This window comes from Salmo trutta, chromosome 6 (assembly GCF_901001165.1).
Source record: "Salmo trutta chromosome 6, fSalTru1.1, whole genome shotgun sequence".
Taxonomy (NCBI): Eukaryota; Metazoa; Chordata; class Actinopteri; order Salmoniformes; family Salmonidae; genus Salmo; species Salmo trutta.
The window spans coordinates 35,298,504-35,323,137 of NC_042962.1; the positions used below are offsets into that span (position 1 = coordinate 35,298,504).

At 42.6% G+C, this 24,634-nt stretch overlaps 1 protein-coding gene across 2 annotated transcripts in view; it reads left to right on the forward strand.

Moving 5' to 3' along the window:
• LOC115195873 (enhancer of polycomb homolog 1) overlaps window positions 1–24,634 on the forward strand; it is a 110,870-nt gene that overhangs the window by 2,203 nt on the left and 84,033 nt on the right. The window contains exon 1 of one of the 2 annotated variants that reach the window (XM_029756196.1): window positions 17,731–18,270. The exons of the other annotated variant lie outside the window; for it this stretch is intronic. Within the exon in view, the coding sequence (XP_029612056.1) occupies window positions 18,118–18,270 (153 nt within the window). The 5' untranslated portion in view covers window positions 17,731–18,117. Of the gene's footprint in view, window positions 1–17,730; window positions 18,271–24,634 lie in introns of those variants that run through there. 2 annotated transcript variants of the gene reach the window in all.

The window sequence follows — 24,634 nt, forward strand, 5'->3', positions numbered from 1 at the left end:
GTGTATCTTTTGTAATTTAAGGCTCATCTGTAAGAGACCTTGGTATCAGTATGACTCCCTGATAACCTTTATTTTAAATAAAAAAGAACTATCTAGCTACTAGCTGAAACGTTTAATACATTTGATTCCACTTATCTATCAAAAAAAAGTACTTTGTAGACAACAGGTGTAGACTAACAGTGAAATGCTTACTTACGGGTCCTTATACAATGCAGAAATGTATACACTCACTACTTGCTGTAAGTCGCTCTGGATAAGCACATCTGCTAAATGACAAAAAAAAAGTTAAAGATAACAAATGTTTTAATAGTAACAGTGAATAACGAGTAAAAATAACCACGAATATGGTTCGTTTTTCAGGGGGACTGATTATTTCCCTCCCCACTTGAGCTGAGATGGGTAGAAAAGTTCTCTCTCTACTTGCCAATATGTATGTCTATTACAATGTATTGCATTGGGGGCTATGGAGGTGTTGGAGATAGGGATATGTATGACACAGTCTTGACTGATTTCCTAATGTGAACTGAAATTGTTGCATGTTGCGTTTATTTTTGTTCAGTTTGGAATACTGCATAGAATGGCTACTTTGCTAATATTTGCAGAGGCCTACCTGTGATTTGGTTGGAGGAAGGAATATATACTGCTCAAAAAAATAAAGGGAACACTTAAACAACACATCCTAGATCTGAATGAAAGAAATAATCTTATTAAATACTTTTTTCTTTACAAAGTTGAATGTGCTGACAACAAAATCACACAAAAATAATCAATGGAAATCCAATTTATCAACCCATGGAGGTCTGGATTTGGAGTCACACTCAAAATTAAAGTGGAAAACCACACTACAGGCTGATCCAACTTTGATGTAACTTCCTTAAAACAAGTCAAAATGAGGCTCAGTAGTGTGTGTGGCCTCCACGTGCCTGTATGACCTCCCTACAACGCCTGGGCATGCTCCTGATGAGGTGGCGGATGGTCTCCTGAGGGATCTCCTCCCAGACCTGGACTAAAGCATCCGCCAACACCTGGACATTCTGTGGTGCAACGTGGCGTTGGTGGATGGAGCGAGACATGATGTCCCAGATGTGCTCAATTGGATTCAGGTCTGGGGAATGGGCGGGCCAGTCCATAGCATCAATGCCTTCCTCTTGCAGGAACTGCTGACACACTCCAGCCACATGAGGTCTAGCATTGTCTTGCATTAGGAGGAACCCAGGGCCAACCGCACCAGCATATGGTCTCACAAGGGGTCTGAGGATCTCATCTCAGTACCTAATGGCAGTCAGGCTACCTCTGGCGAGCACATGGAGGACTGTGCGGCCCCCCAAAGAAATGCCACCCCACACCATGACTGACCCACCGCCAAACCGGTCATGCTGGAGGATGTTGCAGGCAGCAGAACGTTCTCCACGGCGTCTCCAGACTCTGTCACGTCTGTCACATGTGCTCAGTGTGAACCTGCTTTCATCTGTGAAGAGCACAGGGCGCCAGTGGCGAATTTGCCAATCTCGGTGTTCTCTGGCAAATGCCAAACATCCTGCACGGTGTTGGGCTGTAAGCACAACCCCCACCTGTGGACGTTGGGCCCTCATAACACCCTCATGGAGTCTGTTTCTGACTGTTTGAGCAGACACATGCACATTTGTGGCCTGCTGGAGGTCATTTTGCAGGGCTCTGGCAGTGTTCCTCCTGCTCCTCCTTGCACAAAGGCGGAGGTAGCGGTCCTGGGTTGTTGCCCTCCTACGGCCTCCTCCACGTCTCCTGATGTACTGGCCTGTCTCCTGGTAGCGCCTCCATGCTCTGGACACTACGCTGACAGACACAGCAAACCTTCTTGCAACAGCTCGCATTGATGTGCCATCCTGGATGAGCTGCACTACCTGAGCCACTTGTGTGGGTTGTAGACTCCGTCTCATGCTACCACTAGAGTGAAAGCACCGCCAGCATTCAAAAGTGACCAAAACATCAGCCAGGAAGCATAGGAACTGAGTGGTCTGTGGTCCCCACCTGCAGAACCACTCCTTTATTGGGGGTGTCTTGCTAATTGCCTATAATTTCCACCTGTTGTCTATTCCATTTGCACAACAGCATGTGAAATGTATTGTCAATCAGTGTTGCTTCCTAAGTGGACAGTTTGATTTCACAGAAGTGTGATTGACTTGGAGTTACATTGTGTTGTTTAAGTGTTCCCTTTATTTTTTTGAGCAGTGTATATGATGATCTGCATGTCACTGTGGCAGTAAGTGGAAAACACTTCATGAAACCTTCTACTCTAAAGTTAACACACACTCCCTAAATCACACACACTGTCTCCCTTTCTCTCAAACACACACACATGCCGAGATCCAGCGCCGACAGAGATGGCCACCTCGCTTCGGGTTCTTAGGAAACTATGCAGTATTTCGTTTTTTAATGTATTTCTTACACTGTTACCCCAGGAAATATTAGGTTTTATTCCATACAGTCGGGAGGAACTATTGGATATAAGAGCAACGTCAACTTACCAACATTACGACCAGGAATACGACTTTCCCGAAGCGGATCCTCTGTTTGGTCCACCACCCAGGACAATGGATCGGATCCCAGCAGACGACCCAAAACAACAGCGCCGCAGAAGGGGCAGACGGAGCGGTCTTCTGGTCAGGCTCCGTAGACGGGCACATCGCCCACCGCTCCTGAGTATACTACTAGCCAATGTCCAGTCTCTTGACAACAAGGTAGATGAAATCCAAGCAAGGGTTGCCTTCCAGAGAGACATTAGAGATGGTAACATTCTCTGTTTCACGGAAACATGGCTCACTTGGGATACGTTATCAGAGACGGTACAGCCACCTGGTTTCTTCATGCATCGCGCCGACAGAAACAAACATCTCTCTGGTAAGAAGGGCAGGGGTGTATGCCTTATGATTAACGAGTCGTGGTGGGATAATAACATCATACAGGAACTCAAGTCCTTTTGTTCACCTGACCTAGAATTCCTTACAATCAAATGCCGACGGCATAATCTACCAAGAGAATTCTCTTCGATTATAATCAGTCGTGTACACCCCCCCCCAAGCAGACACCTCGACGGCCCTGAAAGAACTTCATTGGACTCTATGTAAACTGGAAACCACATCCTGAGGCTGCATTTATTGTAGCTGGGGATTTTAACAAGGCTAATCTGATAACAAGGCTGCCTAAATTTTATGAGCATATCGAATGCGTGACCCGGGCTGGAAAAATTCTGGATCATTGTCACTCTAACTTCCGACGCATACAAAGCCCTCCCTCGCCCTCCTTTCAGCAAATCTGACCACGACTCCATTTTGTTGCTCCCAGCCTATATACAGAAAATAAAACAGGAAGCGCCCGTGCTCAGGTCTCTTAAACGCTGGTCCGACCAATCTGATTCCACGCTTCAAGATTGCTTCGATCACGTGGACTGGGATATGTTCCGGATAGTGTCGAACAACAACATTGATGTATACGCTGATTCGGTGAGCGAGTTTATTAGCAAGAGCATTGATGTTGTACCCACGGCGACAATTAAAACCTTCCCCAACCAGAAACTGTGGATTGATGGCAGCATTCCCACAAAACTAAAAGTGCAAACCACTGCTTTTAACTTCTTTGGGATCTGGGGGCAGTATTGAGTAGCTTGGATGAATACGGTGCCCAGAGTAAACTGCCTACTACTCAGGCCCAGAAGCTAGGATATGCATATTATTAGATTTGGATAGAAAACATTCTGAAGTTTCTAAAACTGTTTGAATGATGTCTGTGAGTATAACAGAACTCATATGGCAGGCAAAAACCTGAGAAAGATTTCCCACTTCCTGGTTGGATTTGAGGTTTGTAGTTTTTCAAGTGATTGCCTATCCAATATACAGTGTCTGTGGGGTCATATTGCACTTCCTAAGGCTTCCACTAGATGTCAAGTCTTTAGAACATTGTTTCAGGCTTCTACTGTGAATGGGGAGAGAATAAGAGCCATTTGAACCAGGTGTCTGGAAAAATGGCATGTCTCAGTCATGCGCGCAGCTGTGAGAGCGAGCTGAGTTCCTTTTCATTTCTGAAGACAAAGAATTGTCCGGTTGGAATATTATTGAAGATTTATGATAAAAACATCCCAAAGATTGATTTTTATACAACGTTTGACATGTTTCTACAAACTGTAATGCAACTTTTTTTACTTTTCGTCTGGCCTTCTGCATTTGGAAAAGTGAACTAAACCCGCAAACAAAAAGGAGGTATTTTGACATAATTATGCACTTCATCGAAACAAAACAAACATTTATTGTGGAACTGGGATTCCTGGGAGTGCATTCTGATGATCATCAAAAGTAAGTGAATATTTATAACGCTATTTCTGATATTTGTTGTCTCCACAACATGGCGAGTATCTGTATGGCTTGTTTTGGTGTCTGAGCGCTTTACTCAGATTATCGCATGGTGTGCTTTTGCCGTAAAGCTTTTTTGAAATCTGACACAGCGGTTGCATTAAAACCTGTTGGGGCTAGGGGGCAGTATTGAGAATTTTGAAAAAAATATGTGCCCATTTTTAACTGCCTCCTACACCAACTCAGAAGCTAGAATATGCATATTATTGTTCAGGTTTGGATAGAAAACACTCTGAATTTTCTAAAACTGTTTGAATGGTGTCTAAGTATAACAGAACTCATATGGCAGTCAAAACCCTGAGACAAATTCTGACAGGAAGTGGATACCTGATGTGTTGAATTACATTTAAGCCTATGCCATTGAAACACACAGGGGCTTATTAATCGTTGAGCACTTCCTATGGCTTCCACTAGATGTCACCAGTCTTTACAAAGTGGTTTGAGTCTTATACTGTGAGATCTGACCGAACAAGAGCCTTGGAACGGTGGTGGCCGATTAGACTCTGGCGCACGAGTTCATGTTGGGTACTCTCGTTCCAATACGTTTTAAAAGAGAATGCAATCGTCCGCCTTGAATATTATTCAAGTTCTGGTTGAAAAAGGCACTAATGATTTATGCTATACAAAGTTTGACATGTTTGAACGAACGTAAATATTTTTTTCCCCCTCTTTCATGAAGACAAGTCCGGCGGGCGTAGTTCATGTGCTATCAACACGGAGCTTTTTGGACATAAATTATGAGCTTTTTCGAACAAAACTACATTTGTTATGGACCTGGGATTCCTGGAAGTGACATCTGATGAAGAGAATCAAAGGTAATGGATTATTTACATAGTATTTTCGATTTTAGATCTCTCCAACATGGCGGTTAGTCTGTATCGCAAAGCGTATTTTTCTGGGCGCAGTGCTCAGATTATTGCAAAGTGTGATTTCCCAGTAAGGTTATTTTTAAATCTGGCAATCCGGTTGCGTTCAAGAGATGTAAATCTATAATTCTTTGAATGACAATATAATATTTTACCAATGTTTTCGAATAGTAATAATTTAATTTGTTGTGCTGATTGACTGGCGGTATTGGAGGGAAAAGATTTCCTGAACATCAACGCCATCGTAAAACGCTGTTTTTGGATATAATTATGAACTTGATAGAACAAAAAAATGCATGTATTGTCTAACATAATGTCCTAGGAGTGTCATCTGATGGAGATTGTCAAAGGTTAGTGCATAATTTTAGCTGGTTTTCTGCTTTTGGTGACGCGTGTCTTTGCATTGACAAAACATTACACACAGCTATTTTCAATGTACTGTCCTAACATAATCTAACTTTATGCTTTCGCCGTAAAGCCTTTTTGAAATCGGACAACGTGGTTAGATTAAGGAGATGTTTATCTTTCAAAGGGTGTATGTTTGAGAAATTAGAATTATAACATTTAATTGTTTTCAAATTTGGCGCTCTTGATATTTCACCTGTTGTTGATAGGGTGTACCAGGGGTGGGACGCTTGCGTCCCACATAGCCCATAGAGGTTAACAAACCTCCAGACGAGCTTCAATGCCATACAACTCTCCTTCCGTGGCCTCCAACTGCTCTTAAATGCTAGTAAAAGTAAATGCATGCTCTTCAACCGATCGCTGCCCGCCCGTCCAGCATCACTACTCTGGACGGTTCTGACTTAGAATATGTGGACAACTACAAATACCTAGGTGTCTGGCTAGACTGTAAACTCTCCTTCCAGACTCACATAAAGCATCTCCAATCCAAAATCTAGAATCGGCTTCCTATTTCGCAAAACAAAGCCTCCTTCTCTCATGCTGCTAAACATACCCTCGTAAAACTGGCTATCCTTGACTTCAGCCATGTCATTTACAAAATAGCCTCCAACACTCTTCTCAGCAAATTGGATGCAGTCGACCACAGTGCCATCTGTTTCATCACCAAAGTCCATATACTACCCACCACTGTGACCTGTATGCTCTCGTTGGCTGGCCCTCGCTTCATATGCATCGCCAGACCTACTGGCATCAGGTCATCTATACGTCTTTGCTTGGTATAGCCCCGCCTTATCTCAGCTCACTGGTCACCAAAGCAACACCCACTCGTAGCACACGCTCCAGCAGGTATATTTCACTGGTGATCCCCCAAAGCCTACTTTGGCTGCCTTTCCTTCCAGTTCTCTGCTGCCAATGACTGGAACGAATTGCAAAAATCACTGAAGCTGGAGACTCATATCTCCCTCACTAACTTTAAGCATCAACTGTCAGAGCAGCTTACCGATCACTGCACCTGTACACAGCCCATCTGTAAATAGCCCACCCAACTACCTCATCCCCATATTATTTATTTTGCTCTTTTGCACCCCAGTATCTCGACTTGCACACAGGAGGAAACCTGGCACCATATTGAAATTGAACTTCAGTTCATGAAAATAAATAGCTAGCCAGCTACTTAACCCTGTTGCCCAAAGCTAACGCTATAAGCAGCCACCAAGCTTCATCTGGCTATTAAGGCTCGACCTGACCGGGTTATGTGTTGTGAAGCTAGCCACAGTAAGGATTAGGCACAATAGTGGAATTTGCCGTTTGTCTTCAAAATAAAAGTATGTCATTGACAGTCATACAAATATAGAATTATGCCATACTTTTATTTTGAAGGCTAACCGCAAAGTCCACTATTGTGGCTCATTCTTATTGTGGCTAGCTTCACATAGATGGGTCCGACCACCATTAATCAAATGAGAACTGTCTTATAAATTAAAGTTATTTTAGATGACACCTGGCTATATAGTTAGCTAGCTAACTGTAGCTAATGAAACATTGTTTTGCTGTGTTCACGGCCGGATGTGATACAGCCTGGATTCGAACCAGGGACTGTTATGCCTCTTGCACTGAGATGCAGTGCCTTAGACCACTGCGTGTGTGTGTGTGTGTATCTATTTAACTGTACTAGCATGCTTAAAAGGCCGCTTAAATTTTAAATATCGGTATCAGGGTTTTTGGCATGGAAAATATTGGATATCGGTATTGGCCAAAAATGTCACATCGGTGCATCACTAGTTACAGCCTTATTCTAAAATTGATTAAATTACACATTTTCCTCATCAATCTACACACAATACCCCATAATGACAGAGTGAAAACAGGTTTTGAAATCTTTGCTCATTTATCAGGTTAAAAAAATACTGTATTTACGTAGGTTTTCAGCCCCTTTGCTATGAGACTCGAAATTGAGCTCAGGTTCATCCTGTTTCCGTTGATAATCTTGATGTTTCTACAACTTGATTGGAGTCCACCTGTGGTAAATTCAATGGATTGGACATGATTTGGAAAGAAACACATCTGTCTATATATAAGGTCCCACAGTTGACTGCATGTCTGAGCAAAAACTAAGCCATGAGGTCGACGGAATTGTCCGTAGAGCTCAGAGACAGGATTGTGTTGAGGCACAGATCTGGGTAAGGGTACCAAAAAATATCTGCAGCATTTGAAGATCCTCAAGAACACAGTGGACCCCATCATTCTTAAATCGAAGAAGTTTGGAACCACCAAAACTCTTCCTAGAGCTGGTCAACTGGCCAAACTGAGCAATCGGGGGAGGGCCTTGGTCAGGGAGGTGACCAGGAACCCGATGGTCACTCTGACAAAGCTCTAGAATTCCTCTGTGGAGATAGGAGAACCTTCCTGAACGACAACCATCTCTGCAGCACTCCACCAATGAGGCCTTTATTGTAGAGTGGTGAGACGGAAGCCACTCCTCAGTAAAAGGCATATGACAGCCCACTTGGAGTTTGCCAAAAGGCCCCTAAAGACTCAGACCATGAGAAACAAGATTCTCTGGTCTGATTAAACCAAGATTGAACTCATTGGCCTGAATGCCAAGCGCCACGTCTGGAGGAAACCTGGCACCATCCATGCGGTAAACGGTGGTGGCAGCATCATGCTGTGAGTATGTTTTTCAGCGACTGGGAGACTAGTCAGGATTGAGGCAAAGATGAATGGAGCAAAGTACAGAGATCCTTGATGAAAACCTGCTCCAGAGCGCTCAGGTCCTCAGACTGGGGCGAAGGTTCATCTTCCAACAGGACAACGACCCAAAGCACACAGCCAAGACGAGGCAGGAGTGGCTTCGGGACAAGTGTCTGAATGTCCTTTATTGGCCCAGCCAGAGCCCGGACTTGAACGTGATCAAACATCTCTGGAGAGACCTGAACATAGCTGTGCAGCGACGCTCCCCATCCAACCTGACAGAGCTTGAGAGGATCTGCAGAGACAAACTCTCCAAATAAAGGTGTGCCAAGCTTGTAGCGTCATACCCAAGAAGACTCGAGTCTGTAATTGCTGCCAAAGGTTCTTCAACAAAGTACTGACTAAAGGGTCTCAATACTTATGTAAATGGGATATCTGTTTTTTTATTCTTAATACATTTGCAAAAATATTTAACCTGTTTCTGCTTAGTCATTATGGGATATTGTTTGTAGATTGAGATGTTTAAAAATAAATTAAACATTTTTAGAATAAGGCTAACAATGTGGAAAAAGTCAAGGGGTCTGAATACTTTACGAATGCACTGTATATACTTTGTCGTGACGATATAAACTAATGAATGTGTTCTTGACAAGTATGCCCATACCATCTATTGTCTAATTTGGCGATCTGGAGTGCAGGTAATTGTTTTAAAAGCGTTATGATGTGATTGTGTTATCCCCCATCTCCAGTAACGAGAACCATGTAACTGTGACACATCCCTACAAGATTTCCTGATTTCACAGATCGACCACTTAGAAGTTAAATCATGGGGGAAATTATTTTACCTACTGGTAGAACTAAGGCGTTCACCAAATTGACAAGCGTTTCATGATTTTTATTTCTGGGGGTGGATTATCCCTTTTAAGGTGCAAATATCCACACCTGATTCTATCAATCAGCATAGGCATACATGGTTAACAGCATTAGGTCAGAGAGAGATCGAGGACTCGTCTTTGTATCTGTGCCATTTATAGCATCTAGTATTGAGGCTATTTCCATTTGGAAGTAGTACATTTTCTTCCTTGCGATTGGCTGATCTCTCCTGAAGAACCAGTTGGACATGACTCCAACAGGGTCACCAGGAATGATCAGCCAATGAAGTTGGAAGTCCCACGCAGTTGACTAAATTAAAATGGTGGAAGCCCACAATGGCGCTGCCCATGTTAATACAAAATAAAAAAAATAGACCACAACCTGTTGTTTCCAATGGAAGCAAATTAATCATAGTGACAGGACAAGTAGAGGTGAACAGAGCCAAGAACGAGCTAGCGAGACCCCATTTGCGCGTTCTAGCATGTATTTCAATCAAATTTCAATCAAATGTATTTATAAAGCCCTTCTTACATCAGCTGATGTCACAGAGTGCTGTGTAGAAACCCAGCCTAAAACCCCAAACAGCAAGCAATGCAGGTGTAGAAGCACAGTGGCTAGGAAAAACTCCCTAGAAAGGCCAGAACTTAGAAAGAAACCTAGAGAGGAACCAGGCTGAGGGGTGGCCAGTCCTCTTCTGGCTGTGCCGGGTAGAGATTATAACAGAACATGGCCAAGATGTTCAAATGTTCATAGATGACCAGAAGGGTCAAATAATAATCACAGTGGTTGTCGAGGGTGCAACAGGTCAGCACCTCAGGAGTAAATGTCAGATGGCTTTTCATAGCAGATCATTGAGAGTATCGCTACCGCTCCTAGAGAGTTGAAAACAGCAGGTCTGGGACAGGCAGCACGTCCGGTGAACAGGTCAGGGTTCCATAGCCGCAGGCAGAACAGTTGAAACTGGAGCAGCAGCACCACTAGGTGGACTGGGGACAGCAAGGAGTCATCAGGCCAGGTAGTCCTGAGGCATGGTCCTAGGGCTCAGGTCCTCCGAGAGCGAGAGAATTAGAGAGGGCATACTAAAATTCACACAGGGCACCGGATAAGAACGGAGAAATACTCCAAATATAACAGACTGACCCCAGCCCCCCGACACACAAACTACTGCAGCATAAATTAGCATATTTCCATTTGGGAACGCCTACTCTCTGAAATGTGCATGCGCACTAACTTGATTTGCGCAAGCACTGTTTCTCAACAATACAATCTTTTAGAAACTTTGGCATAGGGTAAAGTAAAAAAAAAAATGGCCCACTCTGTTTGTAACAGATTCAAGTTGTGGACAGAAAACGGTATTGAAATCAAGTGTTTCATCAATAGGAAAATTAGCATAATGTCTGCCAAAATCTATCTTCTCCCACTGCCGGCCACTGGGCTTCCTCTCATCACCATATTTGGTGGTGAGTAGTAATGTCAAACAGATGCTTCAGATTTATACATCCTGTGAAACATCTGGAGCCTCCTTTTATAACCGTTGTGTAAAATTTACACAATCTACTTACACCATTTCTGAAAAGTCTTAGCAAGGACAAACATATTGATTTATAAACTTGGTGCACGCCATATATACCCAATTTTCCAGTTATCAGACCTGTCGTAAAACTGCATGTGAACGAGCATTGTAACGCTGCCTGATAATCGCCTTTTATGGTGACAATAACACCCTTTATTTTCTGTATACTTTGGAAGTAGGCCAAGACAGTATAGTATCTAAAGGAAATATCAATGGGGAACATCAAATGTTTTTGGTGATGCATACAGAATATTTTATTTTGCAGGCTACAGCAAATGTCACTGACTTTTTCTGAAAGACAAAAACAATTGCAAATTGTTGTGTACCTGTAAACAGTTTAAATTCATGTTTTGCATGTACTTTTCCCCAACCTAAATATGCTTCACTGCCTGTGAATTCTGAAACTTTGTCTACTCAGATTTTTTTTAAACTACAGTAGGCCTTAGTGGTAGCCTTCACACTTCAGTGCAAAAAATCAACTGTCTGTTCACCTGTTTTTAAATTCTACTGTATGTTATAAATAAACCGTGCTCCCTTTCGGCTGCATAGAGAAAAAACTAGAAATTATCATCTACAGTTGTAGATGAAGGGAAGGAGACAGGTTAAAGAAGGATTTTTAAGCCTTAAGACAATTCAGACATGGATTGTGTATGTGTGCCATACAGAGGGTGAATGGGCAAGACAAAATATTGAAGTGCCTTTGAACGGGGTATGGTAGTAAGTGCCAGGCGCACCGGTTTGTGTCAAGAAATGCAACGCTGCTGGGTTTTTCACGCTCAACAGTTTACTGTGTATCAGGAATGGTCCACCACCCAAAGGACATCCAGGCAACTTGACACAATTGTGGGAAGCATTGGAGTCAACATGGGCCAGCATCCCTGTGGAACGCTTTCGAGACCTTGTAAAGTCCATGCCCTGGCGAATTGAGGCTGTTCTGAGGGCAAGGGGGGAGGGGGCAGGCGCGCAACTCAATATTTGGAAGTTGTTCTTAATGTTTTGTACACTCTTCAAAACCACACAAAGCAAGAGAGCTCATGTGTAGGTGTAGTAAACAATCAAAAAGTTATAAGAGTTACTCCTATGTATACATATATAGTGGTATGTATTTTTTTTTTTTATGAAAGTTCTATCCAAAGGCACTATTTGCAATGGCTTATATTTATTCATTTTTGTTTTGTTTTTCCTCAAACTTGTACTTTTTGTGGCCCATTTTTAGAATGCAAAGGTAAAACAAATGACCAGGACCACCTCCAGGCTTTTTCACCTGATTTTACTGATTTCCTCATTATAACTGTTGAAATTGTTGCATTTGTTGCAATAACCCCAACGCTTTGCAGTACTTAGGTTGTGCCACAAGAGGGCAACATTGACTAACATATAGGTCCCCTAAAATTACAGTCGTGGTTTGCTTTTCATAGTTGGTTAGCAAATAATTTGGGGGGGTGCCTATATTTGTCCTGTTACACACGAGTGTCAGTAAGACCAAGGAGCTGATCGTGGACTATAGGAGAAAGAGGGGAGAGCACACCCCCCCATCCACATCGACGGGGCTGTTGTGAAATAGGTTGAGAGCTTCAAGTTCCTTGGGGTTTACATCACTAAGGATTTAACATGGTCCACACACACCTGCACAGTCAAGAAAAGGGCACGGCAGTGTCTTTTCCCCCTCAGGAGGCTGAAAATATTTATGGACCCTGGGATCCTCAAAGTTCTACAGCTGCACCATCGAGAGCATCTTGACTGGCCGCATCACTGCTTGGTATGGCAAATGCACCGCCTTTGACTGCAACGCGCTACAGAGGGTGGTGCGGACAGCCAAGTACATCACTGGGGCTGAGCTCCCTGCCATCCAGGATCTCTATATCAGGTGGTGTCAGAGGGCCTGAAAAATTGCAGAAGACTAGCCACCCAAGCCATAGACTGTTCGCTCTGCTACTCTCCGGCAAACAGGTTCTGAGACAGCTTCTACCCCCCAAGCCATAGGACTGCTAAATAGCCAGACTGGTGAATAGGCAATTAATGGTACCCGAACTATCTGCACTGACCCTACACACACACACACACACTCACTAGACTATATTATAAATCTATATATCGCTATCTACACACACACACACACACTACATTGACACATTCACAGACACTACATACACACATGCATACCAACAACACAAACACACATTACACACACACACACACTTTTTACACATCATTTGCAGCTGCTACTCTTTCTTATTTGACTCTTATCTATCCTGATATCTAGTCACTTTACCCTGCCGTCATGTACATATCTATCTCAAATACCTTGTACCTCTGCACATTGATCTGGTACTGGTATTCCCTTTATATAGCTCCATTCTTGTATTTTATTTTATTCCTCTTGTAATCATTTTATTTTTAGACTCTATTGTTGGGAAGGGCTCTTAAGCAAGCATTTCACGGTAAGGTCTACACCAGTTTTATTAGGCGCATCTGACAAATACAATTTACATTTCTTGCCTAACCCAACTTCCCCTGAGACACCCGCAGGGAGTGAGGTCACGGCCAGGGTCATCATTTCTCACTCCAGTCTGCTGCACTTGTATTCAACTACTCAAGTAGCCTATCTAGAGTTTGTGCATCCCTTGTAACGTATAGAAACTTTTTGGTTTGTTTTACAGTTAAAACTTCTTGGTGACAGGGGGCAGTATTCAGAAATTCAGATGAATACGTGCCCAAATTAAACTGCCTGCTTCTTGGGCCCAGAAGGTAGGATATGAAGAGTATTAGTAGATTTGGATAGAAAACACTCTGAAGTTTCTAAAACTGTTTGAATGATGTCTGTGAGTATAACAGAACTCATATGGCAGGCAAAAAAACAGAAAAAATCCAACCAGGAAGTGACATGTAGTTCTATCTAATCCCTGTTCAAACTACAGTATCTGTGGGGTTATTTTGCACTTCCTAAGGCTTCCATTGGCTGTCAACAGCCTTTAGAAACTTGCTTCATCCGTCTGTTACTGGGCAGAGAATAGGAGCTCAGTCAATCAGTGGACTGCCTGGGACCAGTGAGTTGTTAATGCGCGGGAACGTTGGCACGCCTCCTTTTTTTCTGGAATGAATACGCTATTGTCCGGTTGGAATATTATCAACGTTTTATGTTAAAAAGACCCTAAGGATTGATTGTAAACATCGTTTGACATGTTTCTAAGAACGGTAATGGAACCATTTGACTTTTCGTCTCTGGTTCTGCGCTCTCGCATTATGCCTTTGGATTAGTGACCTGAACGCGCGAACAAAACGGAGCTATTTGGACATAAATATGGAGTATTTCGAACAAAATGAACATTTCTTGTGGGAGTCCTGGGAGTGCATTCCGACGAAGATCAGCAAAGGTAAGGGAAGGTTTATAATACTAATTCTAAGTTTAGTTGACTCCAGAACTTGGAGGGTAACTAGAGCTTGCTTTGATGGCTGAGCTCTGTACTCAGAATATTGAAAAATGTGCTTTAGCCGAAAAGCTATTTTAAAATCTGACACAGCGGTTGCATTAAGGAGTAGAATATCTATAATTCTTTGAATAACTGTTGTAAATTTTATCAACGTTTATGATGAGTATTTTTGTAAATTGATGTGCTCACTGAGGGTTTTGGTGGGAATACATTTTCTGAACATCACGCGCCAATGTAAAATGCTATTTTTGGATATAAATAGGAACTTTATCGAACAAAACATACATGTATTGTGTAACATTGAGTCCTGGGAGTGTGATCTGATGAAGATCATCAAAGGTTAGTGATTCATTTTAGCTGTATATCTGGTTTTTGTGACGCCTCTCCTTGCTTCGAAAATGGCTGTGGTTTTTCTTGTCAAGGTGATGTCCTAACGTAATCTAATGTTTTGCTTTCGCCGTAAAGCCTTTTTGAAATCGGACACTGTGGTTAGATTAAGGAGAATCTTTTCTTTAAAATGGTGTATAATACTTGTATGTTTGAGAAATTTGAATTATGAGATTTTTGTTGTTTTGAATTTGCCGCCCTGCTATTTCACTGGCTGTACCGCGGGTGAGACGCTAGCATCCCACGTAGCCCATACTAGTTAAAATGAGTTACACTACATGACCAAGTATGTGGACCCCTGCTCGTCGAACAACTCATTCAAAAATCATGGGTGTTTAATATGGGGTTGGTCCCCCCCTTTGCTGCTATAACAGTCTCCACTCTTCTGGGAAGGCTTTCCACTAGATGTTGGGACATTTGCTGCGGTGACTAACTTCCGTTAGCATTAGTGAGGTCGTGCACTGATGTCGGGCAATTTGGTCTGGCTTGCGTCGGCGTTCCAATTCATCCCCACAGAGACTGTACGTAAATACCCCAACCAGAAGCCATGGATTACATCCAACATCCGCACTGAGCTAAAGGCTCGAGCTGCTGCTTTCAAGGAGCGGGACTCTAACCCGGAAGCTTATAAGCAATCCTGCGATCCCCTCCGACAAACCATCAAACAGGCAAAGCATCAATACAGGACTAAGATCAAATCATACTACACCGGCTCCGACTGGTGTGGCAGGGCTTGCAAACTATTACAGACTACAAAGGGAAGCACAGCCGAGAGCTGCCCAGTGACACGAGCCTACCAGACGAGCTAAATCACTTCGATGCTCACTTCGAGGCAAGTAACACTGAAACATGCATGAGAGCATCAGCTGTTCCGGACGACTGTGTGATCACGCTCTCCGCAGCCGATGTGAGTAAGACCTTTTAAACAGGTCAGCATTCACAAGGCAGCAGGGCCAGACAGATTACCAGGACGTGTACTAAGAGCATGCGCTCACCAACTGGCAAGTGTCTTCACTGACATTTTCAACCCCTCCCTGTCAGTCTGTAATACCAACATGTTTCAAGCAGGCCACCATAGTCCCTATGCCAAATAATACTAAGGCTACCTACCTAAATGACTACCAACCCGTAGCACTCACGTCTGTAGCCATGAAATGCTTTGAAAGGCTGGTCATGGCTCACATCAACACCCTTATCCCAGAAACCCAAGACCCACTCCAACTTGCATACCGCCCTAACAGATCCACAGATGATGCAATCTCTATTGCACTCCACACTGCCCTTTCTCACCTGGACAAAAGAAACACCTATGTGAGAATGCTATTCATTGGCAACAGTACTCCCTGTTCCAACAGTACTCCCTCTCCTGTACTCCCTGTTCACTCATGACTGCATAGCCAGGCACGACTCCAACACCATCATTAAGTTTGCTGATGACACAACAGTGGTAGGCCTGATCACTGACAACGATGAGACAGCCTATAGGGAGGTCAGTGAACTGGCATTGTGCCAGGACAACAACCTCTCCCTCAATGTGAGCAAGACGAAGGAGCTGATCGTGGACTACAGGAAAAGGCGGGGCAGAACAGGCTCCCATTAACATCAACGGGGCTGTAGTGGAGCAGGTTGAGAGCTTCAATTTCTTGGTGTCCACATCACCAACAAACTATCATTGTCCAAACATACCAAGAGAGTCGTGAAGAGGGCACTACAAAACCTATTTCCCCTCAGGAGACTGGAAAGATTTGGCATGGGTCCCCAGATCTATAAAAGGTTATACAGCTGCACCATTGAGAGCATCCTGACTGGTTGCATCACCGCCTGGTATGGCAACTGCTTGGCATCTGACCGTATGGCGCTACAGAGGGTAGTGCGTACGGCCCAGTACATCACTGGGGCCAAGGTTCCTGCCATCCAGGACCTAGATAATAGGCAGTGTCAGAGGAATGCCCATAAAATTGTCAGACTCCAGTCACCCAAGTTATAGACTGTTTTCTCTGCTACCGCATGGCAAATCGCCACCGGACAATTTACATTGACTCCCCCAACTTGCCTGTACCCCCGCACACTGACTCGGTTCCTGTGCTCCCTGTATATAGCCTCGTTATTCTTATTGTGTTACTTTTTACTTCAGTCTACTTGGTAAATATTTTCTTCTTCTTGAACTGCACTGTTGGTTAAGGGCTTGTAAGTAAGCATTTCAGGGTAAAGTCTACATTTGTTGTATTCGGTGCATGTGACAAATAGTTTGATTTGACAGGGAACGTAGGTATGCATGTGTAGGTATGTATGTCAGCTTTGACATCGGTTTTGCACAACGTTGTTAAACTAGACATCGGGCCGATGTTGGCATTTTTAGCTAATATCGTACGATTCTGATGTGCTTGCCGATGTATCGGGCATCCCTTGTGGGAACTCTTCAAGACTGTTGGAAAAGCATTCAATGTGAAGCTGGTTGATAGGATGCCAAGTATGTGCAAAGCTGTCATCAAGGCAAAGGGTGGCTACTTTGAAGAATCTTTAATATAAAATATATTTTGAACACGTTTTTGGTTACAACATGAGTCCATATGTGTTATTTCTTAGATTTGATGTCTTCAGTTTTATTCTACAATGTAGTAAAATGTAGTAAAAATATAATATATAAAATATATATATATATATAAATATATAATGTAGTAAAAATAAAGAAATAGCCTTGAATGAGTAGGTGTGTCCAAACTTTTGACAGGTATGGTGTATTGCATTTTTTTTTTCCTCATACACAAAACAAAAATATTCAGCATCACTGCAGGGCTATCTGTCTCTGTACTGTTGAATAAAAAGTACATTAGTACTGCAAGTGATTTCGTTCGCCGGTATCACACACTGGTTTGCAGCTGCCTATCCAAATATGTGAATATCAGTCCGTTTCTACAGAGGGAGCGTGAGTACTCTCCTTTCACCAGGTTTCCACTAGTTACCACAGCCACAAAGTCCAAATTGACTATTGTAAAAGTTCATGAAAACAACGTTTTTTGGTCATAATTTAAGTTTAGGAGTATGGTTTAGTTCTTAAAATCACCTTCTAAGAAGAAATTGTAGAAAAAGGCGGGGTTTGACTTTCTGGCTGTGGTAACTAGTGACAACCCTTCCCCCAGTGTTCCCACCCCTCGGGGCTCCGCGAGCACGCATGCGCGCGATACCGTAAGGGAATGGCTGTTGTGTGATCGGGGGTTGGGCCGCCAGGAGCGAGGGACAGCTGCAAGAATTTGTAATGTCCGCCATGTTGGCTATGGCGTATTGAACCAGGGAGGAAGAGCGGAGCCTCGGAAAAAAAGAGACCGACAATAATCGACCAAAATCCGGGCCTTCCCGGCTCCCGTTCGCATCGCCGTATACCTGCCCTGCTACCAAGCGAACGGTTGACTTCTGATCAACATCACCGATCCATCCATGAGAACTCAAACCAGTACTGCTGTGAACATTATTAGATCGATAGATTTATGCTGCATCTTGCATGATAAAAAATGAGTAAATTGTCGTTTCGGGCACGGGCGCTGGACGCTACCAAGCTTCTACCCGTTTTCCGCTGCGAGGACTTGCCTGACCTGCACGAATATGCCTCTATCAATCGGGCAGTGCCGCAAATGCCAACTGGGATGGAGAAAGAGGAGGAATCGGTATGTTTTATTATCGCTGTCAGATTCATATTTGAGATGTTTGCACTATGTTCACAATATGGGGGTCGCCCCTATCTTGCCTGCGCAAGTTTGCAGAAAATGGCGGCCGTGTCGGTTTTCTGTGAAGTGTAAATTGCGACGAAATGTGCGTGTAACACCGACATTTTGCCGTCAACATTATCCAAGCCGTGTATTGTTTCGAATTTAGGTTAGTAATCCGTGTTGTATCCACTTATTTCACTTGGATTTACATTGGAAAGCACAAAGGGGTCACGTGATTCTTTTCACAGCCGCCATTTTGTTTACGTTGTCTGCCAAAAACACAGTTGGGGATGGGCTTTGAAGTGGTGCCCTTACCACGAACAAATACCAGGGGGAGACACTGAGTCGACATGTCTTTCTTATGCATGTTTTGAATGGGCTACACATTTGGACAGATCGGTAAAACAACCATCACACGCACGACGCTGTGCGACTGGCACTACTAGTCAATAATTGTAAACAGAAACGTGCATGTCTTTTGCATGAAGCAAACTCTAAGGCGCCGATACCTCTTGCCAGACTGCACAGGCTATTTTCTAATACATAAGTGTGCACAAAAGCTATTCTTAGCCAAGTGTCTCAAATTGACAGGAACATTGAGTCTGGTGGAATGTATACCATAGTCAAATTCTTTCAAGCTTGGACTACAACTGACAGAAAATATGCAATTTAGAAGCCAGTCCAGGTATTCATAAAGTACCTCAGAGTAGGAGGCTGTAGTAAACTAGCTATGGAAGTAAAGAGCACCTGCCTAAGGGTAATGAAGCACATGATCTCCTGAATGTAATATAGCAGATCTGAGTACTGATGTGGTGTGCATATTTTTTGCCTGTCGGGGTGTGACGCAAAACATTCAAGTTCTGGGTTATAAAATCCAAAATTAACCCAGTGGTCAATTTTGAACATTGGTATGATGATTGGCAATGTCTCTCTTAACTAGAGCATCAGAGGGGGCTTCCCTGGATGGGGGAGCAGTAGTGCAGTTAAATTAACTACCAGAAGAATAAGCCAGCCCCTCTCCCTTCCTGTGCTCTCTGTTATGTAACCTCCTGGAGTGACACACAGGCTGTTTTACTACAGTGGCTCAAGTGATATGCAGCATGGCTGTCTGACCCTCATCTACCCCAGTGGGAACTGGATGGAAAACCTGCACTGCTCTCTTTATAGTGATGGAAAACCTGGACTGTGCTCTTTATAGTGCTTTACTTGTGTCTTACTGCACATCAGGTTAGTGGTCCAGAAGTTTTGTGATATTTGGGATGCAGTCTTGGGGCTGGTTCACTGGGGCAGACTGAATGGATGATCTGCTAGCTAGCTTTCCCTGACCAGGTTGTTTTAAATCTGGAAAGCAAAGCTCTGTGGCTGGCCGCCTATAGTGAAACCATATAGGAATCAACAGCATGCATATTTTATACATCTCAATGTTTTATGCAGTTTTTATGGAATGTTGGATGTATTGTTTCCCCTCATGTTTGCTCTAGGACTGGGGTAGGCAACCCTATTTTTGATTTAACAGACTTGGAAGACCAGGTGTGTTGAGTTTTAGGCAATCACTGAACTGATCGATTAGCTCAGTTGGGCAGGTGTCCCTAGTTTGAACAAAATCATGTAGCACTCCAGGAACAGGGTTGCTTACCCCTCTAAGAAATAGAAGACTGTTTGGCTTGACCTATGTCTTTTTCCTTGACTGTCCTCTAGCTTCATTAAGTCCAAATTGATTATTTTTGTCTTGGTGGATTTCTCTTTGCACAATTAAGCTACTTGGTTACTGAATGGACTGTGCCTAACCTGTTTGATGTCTTGGATTTCTTTGATACTTTGTATGACGGGTGAGCGCTAGGCCAGGGGTTCTCAAAGTGGGATCCATGAAGGTACTGCAGTGGGTCCGCAGCCAGATCTCAAAATATATATATATTTTTTAACTGATTAAACATATTTTGGCCAAAGGATCCTTGGAATAAGTTGAGCGTGTAATACAATACAATGTGATATTATTAATCTACAACAGGGATGGGCTACTCCAGTCCTCGGGGGCCTGATTGGTGTAACCCTTTTGCCCCAGCTAACACACACTTCAGTAATCATCTTCTGTTTAGAATGCAGTTTAACCTCTATGGGACCGGCGAGACGAATTCGTCCCACCTACGTAACAGCCAGTGTTATCCTGTGGCGTGATTTTTAAAATGTTTGAAATGCTATTACTTCAATTTCTCAAACATATGACTATTTTACAGCTATTTAAAGACAAGACTCTCGTTAATCTAACCACACTGTCCGATTTCAAAAAGGCTTTACAACGAAAGCAAAACATTAGATTATGTCAGGAGAGTGCCCAGCCAGAAATAATCAGACACCCATTTTTCAAGCTAGCATATAATGTCACAAAAACCCAAACCACAGCTAAATGCAGCACTAACCTTTGATGATCTTCATCAGATGACACACCTAGGACATTATGTTATACAATACATGCATGTCTGTTCAATCAAGTTCATATTTATATCAAAAACCAGCTTTTTACATTAGCATGTGATGTTCAGAAAAAGCATACCCCCGCAAACTTCCGGTGAATTTACTAACAATTTACTAAATTACTCACGATAAACGTTCACAAAAAGCATAACAATTATTTTAAGAATTATAGATACAGAACTCCTCTATGCACTCGATATGTCCGATTTTAAAATAGCTTTTCGGTGAAAGCACATTTTGCAGTATTCTAAGTAGATAGCCCGGAATCACAGGGCTAGCTATTTAGACACCCAGCAAGTTTAGCCTTCACCAAACTCCGATTTACTATTAGAAAAGGTTGATTACCTTTCCTGTTCTTCGTCAGAATGCACTCCCAGGACTTCTACTTCAATAACAAATGTTGGTTTGGTCCCAAATAATCCATAGTTATGTTCCAACAGCGGCGTTTTGTTCGTGCGTTCAAGACACTATCCGAAAGGGTAAATAAGGGTCGCGCATTTCGTGACAAAAGATTTCTAAATATTTCATTACCGTACTTCGAAGCATGTCAACCGCTGTTTAAAATCAATTTTTATGCCATTTTTCTCGTAAAAAAGCGATAATATTCCGACCGGGAATCTGCAATTAGGTAAACAGACGAAAGAAAATACAGCATGGGGTCGACTCGGGCACGCGCCTAAGCCCTTTGTCCTCTGATCGGCCACTTGGCAAAGGCGATTATGTGTTTCAGCCTGGGGCTGCCTCGTCATCGTTCAACTTTTTTCCGGGTTCTGAGAGCCTATTGGAGCCCTAGGAATTGTCACGTTACAGCTAAGATCCTGACTCTTCAATAAACAGAAGCAAGAACAACAACACCTTGTCAGACAGGGTACTTCCTGCATGAAACCTTCTCAGGTTTTTGCCTGCCATAGGAGTTCTGTTATACTCACAGACACCATTCAAACAGTTTTAGAAACTTTAGGGTGTTTCTATCCAAACCTGAACAATAATATGCATATTCTAGCTTCTGAGTTGGTGTAGGAGGCAGTTAAAAATGGGCACATATTTTTTCCAAAATTCTCAATACTGCCCCCTAGCCCGTAGAGGTTAACAGGAACTTTGTGGAGTGGTTGAAAAATGAGTTTTAATGACTCCAACCTAAGTATATGTAAACTTCTGACTTCAACTGTATATAGTACACCTATTTTGACGAGGGCCCAGGCAATCAGCTTGTCTAATGAACACCTGCTGGAGGCCACTTTTTTTTATTGGTGTCCTGTTCCTCAGGGGAACATTACATTGAGGGAAATGCATGTCCCTGTGAAAATAGGCTGCAAAACTTTCCCACCTGTATTTCTGTTTTAGCCTAGGTGTCCTAGCTGTGTGTATCAGGTAGTCTAATGGTATCAGATTTTTCTGCTCTTGACAATGTCATGCCAAAACATGGAGTTGGCATTGATTGAAAAGGAATTGGCATGATGGCACAAATACTAGCACTGAGGCAAGTAAGCTGATGCTTGTATCATGGATTTTCATAACATCAGGGTGCTTTTCTGTTTATCACCCACACTACATGTTGCACCTGCCTTAGCTAATGCTGCTAGGCCATAAGAAGGTAGGCTACCTGAGCTAAGGATAAGCTAGATGAATGATCTAATGTATGGTCTTTCTCCCTGCTGTGACTTTTTTGTTCATTGGTTGTGTCATTCATAGACATCCTTTCACTACCATGTGCGTACACATTAGTAGAGGAAGGTCCCCAACTTCACTAAGCTCAGTCTAGCAGCTGTGAGTGATTTTGCTATCGTCAGGTCAGCTGTGATTCAGGTTAGTGGGTCGCTGCCTGGCGTTCTCCAGAGGAGCGTGCAAAAGAGTCTTATTCAGGCCTGCTTCCAATTGGTTCCTTATGCAAGTTTTCACCCTGCCTGGAGTTCAGCGGTGTGTGTGAGTTGCCTTAGGCCTCATGGGGGTGATTTGGGGCCATGCTGAGACCTTCAAAAACGGCTCATTGAGAGTTTAATTCTTTATTTACTTTATACGCTATCATATCTGATATGAACATCCTGTCGGTGACATGGTCACATTACCAAAGCAACAGTCTATCCTTCCAATATGGTTGTCTGGAGTGAATTAATGTATTAATTAGTGAGTGCCACAACAGTTGCCAGGATTCAGCTGTGGGCCCACTGTGCCACCATCAGGACACATTGTGCAAAGATGAGCTACTTCAGTACTGTTTACCACACTTACCAAATATCAGAACAATACATTGAACAGGTTATCCAATAAATATTATGCTTATGAGGTATTTTGGACTATTTTCAAAGATGTTGACCACTTTAAAACGTCTTCTCCTGGACCGATTTGGCACCAAATTTGTTATGACATCTCTGTACCCATGTCTTAAATGCAACTTTTTCCAGGACTCCAGTGCAAACAGTATGGCTGATATGAGCCAATGAGCTTACATGACGTTTTTTTCATGTCTAACAGCGCCACCATGCGGCGTAACTGAACCATACTTTACAGGTTAGCCAGACTCATATCCCTGACCATGTGTGCCAAATTTCATCACCTGGAATCAACAGATTAAGCTATATTAACATGGGTGCATTATAGCGCCACTGTGTGGTCGATCTGACCGTGCTTGAACATGTTGAGTCTTCAGTGTTTGGAACAGGTACCAAGTTTTGTTACAATACGAATATCCGTGACTGATTTATGTGCCAGACCACGCCCACGTGAATGTGTATTGGTCAATAGCGGCCATGTTTTATGTACTAATCTGGGAAATGTTGCGTTTGGGGAACTTTGTCCGTAGATGCCACAAGTGAAGTTTCAGAGAAGTAGCCTTTGAAGTGTAACGTAAAATTGTAATGGCTGAGGCAGATTTGTTTTTGGAGAGGGACCTATGTGCTGAATTTCATGACTAGGTCAAACTGGGTGAGGGGCATGACCTTACAAAGTTTCCATGTTAAATTGATTGTTATAGCACCACCGTGTGGCCTTTTGGCATGGCATTGCATGAGAGGGTGTGGCCCTTCACTATCATGCCAGGTTGCACTCTCCTAGGCCTTATCTCACAGGCCTTATCTCACGAGAATTTGCATTTTAATTTGGCTTTACGGAAGAAGAGGAATAATAATTAAGACAACTAATGCGAAACGGTTTCACAAGCTCAGCTGCTTAACCCCTAAAGTCTTTTCTGACATTGTTATTTATATATATATATATATATATATATATATATATATATATATATATATATATATATATATATATATATATATATATATATATATATAAATAACAATGTCGACCTCTTGTTGTTTATAATCTGTCGACCTCTTGTTGTTTATAATCTGTCGACCTCTTGTTGTTTATAATCTGTCGACCTCTTGTTGTTTATAATCTGTCGACCTCTTATTGTTTATATATATATATATATATAAACAATAAGAGGTCGACAGATTATGATTTTTCAACGTCGATACCGATTATTGGACGGCCCAAAAAAGCCGATACCGATTAATCGGCCGTTAAATGAAATATTATTATTTTTTTTAATTTAAATTATATTTATTTGTAATAATGACAATTACAACAATACTGAATGAACACTTATTTTAACTTAATATAATACATCAATAAAATCAATTTAGCCTCAAATAAATAATGAAACATGTTCAATTTGGTTTAAATAATGCAAAAACAAAGTGTTGGAGAAGAAAGTAAAAGTGCAATATGTGCCATGTAAAAAAGCTAACGTTTATTAAGTTCCTTGCTCAGAAGATATGAAAGCTGGTGGTTCCTTTTAACATAGGTGGCTGGCTGTAGCTGAGGGGCTTTGCTGCTGTCGAGAGCTTTTTTC